General features: G+C 54.2%; 1 protein-coding gene and 1 non-coding gene across 2 annotated transcripts; both read right to left on the bottom strand.

The window, feature by feature from the left end:
• Nucleotides 1-964: 964 nt before the first annotated feature.
• On the bottom strand, nt 965-1146 carry LOC126019536 (U2 spliceosomal RNA). The gene has a single exon (XR_007499205.1). It is a non-coding gene; the product is annotated as a U2 spliceosomal RNA (small nuclear RNA).
• A 773-nt stretch (nt 1147-1919) lies between these two features.
• ADISSP (adipose secreted signaling protein) lies at nt 1920-7416 on the bottom strand. The gene is made up of 5 exons (XM_049779400.1): nt 7303-7416; nt 5889-6031; nt 3145-3283; nt 2440-2562; nt 1920-2321 (listed from the first exon to the last, which is right to left on the bottom strand). The coding sequence occupies exons 1-5, from the start codon at nt 7319-7321 to the stop codon at nt 2221-2223; spliced, it is 525 nt and encodes a 174-aa protein (XP_049635357.1). The 5' UTR covers nt 7322-7416; the 3' UTR covers nt 1920-2220.
• Between the last annotated feature and the right edge of the window lie 2797 nt (nt 7417-10213).

Here is a 10213-nt window from a genome sequence, read left to right as displayed (position 1 = left end):
GGCCTGGCCTGGGGGTCGGTGGGGCAGAAGAGCGGCTGAAGGCAGAGCCAGCCCCTCGCCCCCCACAAGAGGTCACTGGATCGTGGTTGGGGGAACTGGACCCGGGTCAGACTTCGGGCCTAGCCAAGGATTGAGGTCCAGGAGATGCTAGGGTTTGTGGGAGCCCGTGATCCCCTGAGGGCTGGCACGAAGAACAAACTCTGGCCTCACCTGGGGAAAGGGACAGCAGGAGGGGACTGAGTGGCCCATGCGAGGCCCGTGTAAAGAAATGGCTGTAAGAGGGTTTAGAGGCATGGTACACACACACACACACACACACACACACACACACACACACACACGCATGGTGCCCATGGTGATCAAGAGTGACACACACACACACACACACACACACCAGGCATGGTGCCCACCACTCAAGAGTGCCCTGTGACTGTGGAAAAGGCAGCAACAGGCTCAAGGATGGGGCGGGGCCCAGGAGGACAGGGGCGAGGGGGCTTCCCTTAAAGACGAACGAGCCATCTGGGAAGGCCCCACCGCCAACTTGACCAGGACGACCTTCCAGCCTGTTCCAGCCACTGAGGGCACTGGGGATGGGGGGAGAAGGTGGCTGGTAACAGGCCCACTGGCCAACAGGGACAATAAAGCATTTATGCCCATGATAAAGCCATGGCCTGCTAGTACCTCATTGTGAGGACCCAATGGTGGGGTGGTGGAAGGGCCCAGGAAGATGCCTCCAATAACTAGCCTGCAGCCTTTGCATGTAGGAGCCTCGGATTCAATCCCCTCCCATTTCAGGGATGTCTGAGCACCATGGCGTGTGGCCCAGAAATAAAAATATTTTCAGGGGACCAGAGTGATAGTGCAGTGGGTTGGGTACTTGCCTCGCACATACATAGCCAACCAGGTTTAATCCCCAGCATCTCATATGATTTCCTCCATGTACCACCAGAAATGATTTTTTTTTTTTTGGTGCACCATTCCTGGAGGTACTGCTATACCAGGTCGATGCGTGGAATGAACATAGCAAGCTCCTATTCCAGTTCCTAGTGCCCAAAATCCATTTAATATATTGTCGTTGGATAGACGATATTAAACTGATAAGAACAGATACTACACTTGATCTTAGCCAAAAGGCCGAGAAGCAATAGAAATGATTTTTTTGAGTGCAAAGCCAGTAGTAACCCCAGAGCACCACTGGGTGTGGCCCCAAAACAAACAAACAGATATATCCCTTCAGCTCTGCAGAAGGGAGCTGGACCCAAAGACCACAGTGGTCTTCCTACCAAGAATCCAGAACAAAGCTCCCAGACTAGGTGAGCAGTCAGGGCAAATGGCGTCTCTCCACTCAAATTCTCTATTTCAGCTATTGCCAAGCCGAATGCCACTGTCCACAAAAATCTTTGGGGACCTGAGACAGGCTCTTGTCTCACTGATCAGGGTTTGATGCCAGTACCTCAGATGGCCCGCTGAGCACCTCCCAGGAGTGACCCCTGAGTACCCTAAAGTGGGACCCAGCCTCCCCAATATGCATATGCTACCCACTGCCCTGACCAAAGAAAATTGACCGAAATGATCCCTTGGTCTGAGCAAAGGACTGGGCCTTCTTGGAGCCCAAGAGAACAAAAACCCTCGCTGGCCTCTGGTTGCCACTGAAAGTTTTATTTCTTTAGGGTTTTATCCCAATCGCTTAAAAACCAAATAACAGACTTGGAGGTAGGGCTGGGGGCCGGGCCTCCCTCCTACTCACCATGGACAGCAAGGGGGCAGCGGGCACTGGAAGGGGGGGGAGGCTAAGCAAGGCAGCAGCAGCAGCAGCAAAGAATGGGGCGATGGCATTACCACCAGTGACTCCTCTTCCAGGGCCCTGGCTGGAGCCCCTTTCTATGGCTTGAGGTGTGGGAATGGGAGAAGCCGCCAGCAGAGCTCTCGCCCCCTCACCTTCGCAGACAGCCCCCCCGACAGGGCTTGACCCATTTCTGCAGGCAGAAAGGGTCCCTGAGGCACCCGAAGAGGAGGACGTGGGAGAGGCAAGGGGGTGGCACAAATGAAGGCAGAGGTGAGGGGCTGAGGGCGAGTCCCTAGCCGAGAGACCTCCCGGACACCCCACCCTCACCCCTTGGCCCCTGGGGAGGGGCGAAGAAGCCACAGCGCCAGGCAGCATTCGGGGAGAGGAGGTGGGGCCTTAAGGCTGGGGGTCCCTGAGGCGGCGGGTCGAGGGTGTCAGTCGAAGCCATGCCAGTCGCTGTGCTCCGAGTCGTACTCCAGCTCGGCCCCCACACATTTGACGCCGTCCAGCAGCATGGGTGTCCCGTGGTGGCGATCTGTGGACAACAGTGTCTCTGCAGGCTGCACCCGCACACCTCCCCGGGGGTGGGGAACTTCTCCAAGGTGGGTCACTCTCCCCCCCCCCCCACGCAGCCCACAGGACCCCTCTCTCACCCATGACGCGAGCCTGCACCGTGACACGCACGCGGGCGCCGGTGCCTCCCTCGCAGGCCAGCAGCATCTCCTCCCTGAGGACGCCCTCCTTGTGCGCCGAGTACTCACACTTGATGGTGTAGCCTGTCGGGCACGGGGGTAGGTGGATGGGTGGGTGGAGAAGCAGTCAGCACCCCACAGCCCCCCCAGCCCAGGCCAGCCAGCCCTCCTTCCGAGGAACCCCTGCCCCACTCCCCGGCCACCCCGTCCTGGCTCCTAGGGAAGGCCCGGGGAGAGGCAAGTGGGTGCAAGAGCAGGAGGACAGCCCTGTTAGACCTACAGAGAGGCCTTAAATGCTCAGTCCCTGAGGGCCAAGTCCAGAAGTGGGAGAGAAGGTGAGGGCTGCCATTAGAAAGAAACTGGGCGCTGAACCCTCTGGCCTCTGCAGGCACAGGGAGGCCTGCGGCTTACAGCACAGTGCTGCTGAAGTTGCAGCAGACTTTTCCTGAAGGCAAAAGGTTGAAGGTTCAATGCCCCCCCCCCCCACCTTCCAGGTGCTCAGCAGGTGAGGCCTGCAGGTGAAGCCTGAGGCAGGACACCCCAGAGGCTGCCAGACTGTGAGCCTTAAAGGGGCAGTGGCAGAGAGACACACCCCACACACACATCCCTCTCACTAACTTCCACTCATGCCCCCACCAGCCTTCAGGCTCCAGAGCTGAGACGCACCTTCCGGGCTGGGCATGATGCTGAGGAGCTTGAGATGCAGGCTAGGCATGGACAACTGCCGTATGTCGCTGCTCAGCCTGTGTACAGGGGGCAGAGTGAAGGTGATCTCGTACCTGTGCAGGATCTTCAGGAAGCCGACCTGCAACAGGGAGGCACTTCACTCACCACCTGTCCAGGGACGGCCACCACCCCAGCAGGGACCCAGCCCCTGCCTCTCCCCAGTGTCTCTGGGCCACACCCTAGGAGGACCCCATCCCCAGAGTGTCCCCACTGCCTGTGGGCCCAGAGCTGCACTGAATAGACAGAAAGTCATCATTCAGGGAATTCAGGGGACTGGAGGCCAGGATAAAGGCCTCTGAAGAACGCCTGGGGAGTGCCCAGGCAGAGCTCAGGCTCTCTATCTGCTCCTATCAGCACAGGCATGGGGCTGGAGAGATAGTATGGAGGCAGGGCGTTTGCCTTTCGTGCAGAAGGACGTGGTTTGAATCCGGACATCCCATATGGTTCCCCGAGACTGCCAGGAGCGATTTCTGAGCATAGCGCCAGGAGAAACTCCTGAGTGCTGCTGGGTGTGACCCAAAAACCAAAAACCAAAAAAAAAAAAAAAAAAAATCACAGGCAACACCAGGTTGCACAGGAGGAAGGAAAGTGGGCAGAAGCCCCCAAAAGATGAGGATAATAGTCAGTCCAGACCCGGCATGGGCCACTGAACACTGACTCCTGCCTGCCTGAAAGCCCCCTGAGCCCACAAGCCCCGACTCATACTCCCAATGGTTTCTGTTGTTTTTGGTGCCCAGAAATTGTGTCCAACTGTGTCGCAGACATGCCAGTGGTACCACGGGCCACAAGCTGGTCAGTAGGCACACGAGGATTTGGTGCGCCCCCACTGCAGCTCATGGGGGCACACTTTCTTAATGACCGTTGCAGGAGCTGGCCCAGGGGGCCAGCTGGGATGCTGTCGTGAGGCACTTCAGCCACCCAGGGTTACTGGGCAGGTCACCCCACAGATGTTGGAGGCCACATAGCCCCACACATGGCTGGGTTCAGGCATGCATCTCTAGAGCTTTCTCCTTTGTTTGTTTTTTTTGGATCACACCCAGCAGCGCTCAGGGGTTACTCCTGGCTCTACACTCAGAAATCGCTCCTGGCAGGCTTGGGGAACCATATGGGATGCAGGGATTCGAACCACCGACCTTCTGAATGCAAGGCAAAAACACCTTACCTCCATGCTATCTCTCCGGCCCCGGGCTTTCTCCTTTGAATTCTGCTTTTATTTATATAATTTAGGGAGAGGGGAACACCCAGTGGTGCTCAGGAGCTACTCCTGACTCTGCTTAGGGTCCGGCCTGGCAGTATGTGGGGGCCATAAGCATGCAGTACTGGGGAATGAACTCTGATTGGCTGTGTGTAAGATAATGTTTTCATCCCTGCACTATCTCCAGTCCCTCTCTCAGGACTTCCTGACTGCACCTGCCAAGTGTGATACTGTAACCCAGACATACCTCATGCGGAAATTTCCAGGGGAAACACTCCGAGGTGTGCCCCAGAGTACTCCTCTCTGTTTTATTTATAACGGTGAGAAACAGAAGCTGCCGTGAAACCAGGAATAGGGAAGCACCTACAACAGCCATGCTGTTCATCATGAACTTGCAGGTGGTTTACTAAAACTAGAGGCATCAGTGAAAATAATGTGTACGCTGTGATTCCAGCTTTGTTTGAGGAAGCAAAGCTAACGAAACCTAAAATAAAACCATAATCACATCCAATAAAGCTGGGATGACACACATCAAAAATGTGTGTCCCTTGGGGACAAAAAGTGGGTAGGGTGCTGGCCTAGCATGGCCAACCTCATTTCATCTCTAGCGCCCAATATGGTCCCCCAAGCAATGCCAGAAGCGATCCCTAAGCATACAGCCAGGAGTAAGCCCTGAGCATCGCCAGGTGTGGCCCCTCAACAAACCTCCCCATGCCTAGGGCCAGAGTGATAGTATAGTGGAGAAGATGCTTGCCTTGTGCATGGCTGCCCTGGGTTCAATCCTGGGCATCACATATGGTTAACCACGCACTGCCAGGAGTAACTCAGGAGTAACATGAATGCAAACCCAGTAATAAACTCTGAGCTACTACTGAACATGGCAAAAAAAAAAAAAAAAAAAAAGGTTATTTCTGGAGCATAGAACTGTGGGCACTTTTTAAAATCCTAATTTGGGGCCAGAGAGATAGCACAGCACTAAGGCATTTTGCCTTGCACGTGGCCAACCCAAGATGGATTTGATTCGATTCCCGGCATCCTTTCCTTTATCGTCCCCATAGCCTGCCAGGAGTGATTTCAGAGCCCAGAGCCAGGAGTAATCCCTGAGTGCAATTGGGTGTGGCCCAAAACCCAAAAAATGCCAAGGAGGGCTGAGTAGGACCCTACTGGCATACTGAGCCCTACACCTGGGGAAGCCTCCCATTTCATTCCCCCATTCATCCTCACCAACATTCCCAAGGAAGCGGCAGCATTCAAAGTCCCACAACCAGAGAGTAGGTCTAGGGACCAGAGCCACAACCATCATCTCCATTGCTGGTGGGACGAAGAGGGCTCCACTCACCCTGTTCCCAGCCTATTCTAATTGCACTCCGGCATGGCCACATCTCCACCTCCCACCTCACAGCTCAGGGAGACTGTGCCTGCGGCCAGCTAAAAGAAAATGAGCCTGGGCTAAGATGCCAGGGGGGGCAGTGGGGGAACATGCACAGACCTTGACCAGAAAGCTGCTGTCATTCTCCTGGGTGACCATTACCACTGAGTCATGCAACTTCTCGTCAAAGTGGACATGGCCCTGGGGGCCTTCCGCTTCGTGACCCGAAGAGAAGCGGATACTCCGGACTCTGGGCTTGTTGCCTAGGGAGAGATGGGATGGTTTCCAGGGCTATGCTCGCCCCCCCCCCCAGAATCGCTTCCATGCTCCCTGACCACCCCGGCTGCTGTTGCCGCCCTCGATGTCACACCCGGTGGGGCTCCTTATGAGGCAAGGCCATGCCCTAGGGCACATGGGGGTCACAAGGCATCAGGTCCTCTCCAAAACACTGACCATCTTCCCACTGAAAAAGACCCACCCTGAGACAGAAGGAGAATCCAAGCTTGGCTGACATGACCCTGCAAGAGACACAGGAGGTACCAGGCTCCATGCGGAGCCAGTGCACCTCCCCATATCCTCTCCAGGTCACATTGAGAGATGGGGTAGTGGGGCAGACACAGGCTCCCTGGGATCTGTTTAGGGATGTGAGCAAGAGAGGAAATCCACTGGGAAAGGCAACAAGCAGCTGCCTCTGCCTGTACCTTGGCACTTACCACTGCCAGGTCTGTCTACAAAACCCTTCCTGTCCCTCCCGCCTCCAGGCCCTTGTTAGTGGCCCATGGTCAGGTTCTCCATGACCATAAGGGCGGGGGTGAAGACAAGCAGAGCAGTGGAGGTTGATGAAGAGGGAACTCCATCTCCCCGAGAGCATGACCCTCTCATCCTCTCTGCCTCCCAAGAGCCCACTCCAGAGGCCCTCTGCTGGATGAGCCTGGTCAATTTGACCTGGCCTCTGAGAAATGCAATAGAGACAAAATGGGCCGGTCTGACATATTCACATTCTCTGTTGAGTTCCCCAGAGCTGGTCTTCAAGTCTAACCAGACTTCCCCTGCCCAAAACCGGATGTGAAACCTTCTGAAGGAAGAGTAAACTTTTTTTTTTTTGGTTTTTGGTTTTTGGGCCACACCCGGCATTGCTCAGGGGTTACTCCTGGCTGTCTGCTCAGAAATAGCTCCTGGCAGGCACGGGGGACCATATAGGACACCGGGATTCGAGCCAACCACCTTTGGTCCTGGATCAGCTGCTTGCAAGGCAAACGGCCGCTGTGCTATCTCTCCGGGCCCAGGAAGAGTAAACTTAACAGTCTTAATGCACCCCTCAACCCTGCTATGGAAGAGGGTGCAAGGGGAGGGTACACACAGCTCCACAGACCAGCATCCCCTAGGAGGAGCCAGCAGAGGTCCCCCAAGACTGCAGCTGGCATAGACACCAGCCAGTGGATTACTCAAGCATGCATGCATGCACGCACTCATGTACACGTGCATGGGACCTTGTAAGCAGCAAGGTACCCCCCCACCCATCCCAGGTGCTCACTCTTGTTAGCTGTAGCCATGGACGCCCTCCTGGCCACGGGCTGTCACGCTCCTGCCAGACACCACGTTGCGTACTCAGCAGCCTCCCATGCTCCAGGGACACCAGCAGGAGCCTGAAAGCAGGGGGTAGGAAAGGCAGGGGTCATGGCTAGGGAAGAGCAGAGGGTCTCAGTCCACAATCTCCACCCCAGCTAACCCTCCCCTGGGAGACTTCCCCCTGCTGGCCTTCCAACTGGCGAGTAGGTGCCAAGCTGCAGCTTCTGGGGCACCGAGGGCAAGCACGGGACTCTCATGTCCGCCTGCCTGAGACGAGTAGGAAAGGCAGCCTGGAAAGAACAGGGGACTTTGGGACACTTTCCAGGGGCCAGTTCTGGCCCTAAAGATACCACTGACTGGCCCAGCCGAGTCCCGCAGGCACAGTATGGCAAGACTGCCTGCCATTAAGATGTCAAAGCTCGGGCCCAGAGAGAGAGCACAGCTGTGTTTGCCTTGTAAGCAGCCAATCCAGGACCTAAAGTGATTGGTTCGAATCCTGGTGTTCCATAAGGTCCCCGGTGCCTGCCAGGAGCTATTTCTGAGCAGACAGCCAGGAGTAACCCCTGAGCATCACCGGTGTGGCCCAAAAACAAACAAACAAACAAAAAAAACAAACAAAAAAAAAGATGTCAAAGCTCGCCCGCCTGGTGATCAGTCAGGACCATACACAGAACAGATGCCCACCGAGGACAGTGACCCCCTCGGAACTCACTATGCAGGCTAGCAGTTCCCAAAGGAGGCCTGAAGGTGGGAGAGAGGCAGGAGGTAGGAAGGGGGGCTAGTGCCAGGCAGTGAGGGAAGGGAGTTGCTGAGGGCCATCTCAGCATCAGAAAGAATGTCACCAGGGTGACAGCTGGAACATACAAAATCAGGGCATTCAAAGATGACAAAAGGAGAGAAAGCCAAACCCACTCACCCACCCAAACCTCATTTGTCACCGGGCTGGAAGCCACACCCAAGCTCTTTCTTTACTCTGAAGTCAGTAATAAAGAGAAATAATTCAACCTGCTGCTTGACGTTTCCTGGACCAAATTGCCCTGGTGCTTGGAGGACTGTTATTCTTTAGAATTCTTGCTAATAATAATAAGGGAACCACCAACTCTAAGTACTTCTGTAACACCACCAACAACAACAACAACCCACTTCCAGAAACAAACACAGTAACAGTGGAGAACCAGGAGCCTTGAGTACCACCAACAGCGTCTGAGAGCTTAGGGAGAATGACTTGTCGGTGGGCACAGGGCTGTGCTTCCAGCTTGTCTTGCCCCACTGCTCTCCTCTCCCTCCCAGAGAGCCAGTCTGAAGCTCGAGACCTGCAGTCACAGCATCAATGTCCTGCCCAAAATGTCTTATCTCGCTCTAACAGCCACTCTCTCCAACTTCCCTCCTGCTAGAGACACAGGCTCGGGGAACTAACAAGTCCATGCTTCTTCTGGACAGCAAGGAGACAGGCCAGAACGCAGCATTCAACAGGGCACCAACCTGTTTTTAGATTTATTTTTATTTTCTCTCCAGATGGCAAAAAAGAAAATAAAGGAGAGGAGTTTGTCCTAGCAGCTGAAAAAAAAACTAAGGTAATTGAGGGAATCAAGCTTCCTGGGACCCAACAACATGCGTTTTTGAGTTGCCAGGAGGGCAAGTGCCAAAAATGAACCTCCTGTGAGTGGCTGGCAGAGCTATCACAGAACATAAAAGTCTTAAATATTTTAGCATCTGGCCTTTCACCCGCAACCTTTGCCAACTGCTGTTCTAGACTCATTTACACGAAGAGCAGGTGGTAGGATGCTCCCTGGGGCCATGGAGCCTGCTTTTTTCACTAAATCAGTTGCATTAAGGAAAATAAACGGGGCCGGAGAGATAGCACAGCGGTAGGGCATTTACTTTGCACTCAGCTGACCAGGACGGACTCCTGGCATCCCATATGGTTTCCCGAGCCTGCCAGGGGCGACTTCTGAGAGCAGAACCAGGAGTAACTCCTGAGCATTGCTGGGTGTGGCCCAAAAACAAAAATAAAAACAAACAAAAAAAAATGAAAATAAATGTAGGGACCAAGAGATAAAGCCCTGCCAGAAGTGATCCCTGGAACAGCCCCTGAGCACTGCTGGGTATGGTTCAACTCTTCCTCCAACCCCCAGCCCACCAAGAGGCACTTGGGGGCTAATGGGGAATGAAACAGGAAATGACAAAGAGCTGAGCTAGGAACACTGTGTGTGTGGACTGTCCCTGTTTTTATGAGATAGACACTGATTAGTCTCATGAGTAACACTGGCTAGTCCAATCAGGGAGAGAAGGAGGGTTGGGGGTTGGGAGAAGGCTTGGTCAAAGGTCTGAGAGGGATCTGTGGATATAGAGAAAATAAAAGACAGCGTGGGGATGATATCCGAGACAATAGGAATAAGGATTAGGACTAGTCTGGGGACCCGAGAGATAGCATGAAGGTAAGGCGTTTTGCCTTGCATGCAGAAGGACGGTGATTCGAATCCCGGCATCCCATATGGTCCCCCAAACCTGCCAGGAGGAGCGATTTCTGAGCATAGAGAAACTTATGAGCATAGCTCAGAAACTTTCGAGGAGTAACCCTTGAAAGTTGCCGGGTGTGACCCCAAAAAAAAAAAAAAAAAAGACTAGTCCATGGTAGGAAGTAGAGAAGGGTCTACTATGAAAGGGACATGTATGACATCCCCTCATTAACAGTAGTGCAAACCAGTGTCAAAACAGGAGGGAGGGAGAGAGAGTGAGAGTGAAATAAAATGCCTGAGGGTAGATGGGAGGGAAGAGGGCATCAGGGAGGATGAGAGGGAAAATGTTGACAGAAAATGCACACTGGTGAAGGTTGTTGTACACTACATGACTGTAACAATCAAGAACTTGATCTG

This window comes from Suncus etruscus, chromosome 9, assembly GCF_024139225.1.
Source record: "Suncus etruscus isolate mSunEtr1 chromosome 9, mSunEtr1.pri.cur, whole genome shotgun sequence".
Classification (NCBI taxonomy): domain Eukaryota; kingdom Metazoa; phylum Chordata; class Mammalia; order Eulipotyphla; family Soricidae; genus Suncus; species Suncus etruscus.
This window is presented reverse-complemented; position numbering and strand designations above follow the sequence as displayed.

What these genes read in the sequence shown, in the direction of transcription:
- ADISSP (XM_049779400.1), bottom strand. An exon ending in ACAGCAGCTTTCTGGTCAAG is followed by an intron (nt 3,284 to 5,888) that starts GTCTGTGCATGT and finishes TCCCTGTTGCAG; the next exon opens with GTCGGCTTCCTGAAGATCCT. An exon ending in CATCATGCCCAGCCCGGAAG is followed by an intron (nt 2,563 to 3,144) that starts GTGCGTCTCAGC and finishes CGTGCCCGACAG; the next exon opens with GCTACACCATCAAGTGTGAG.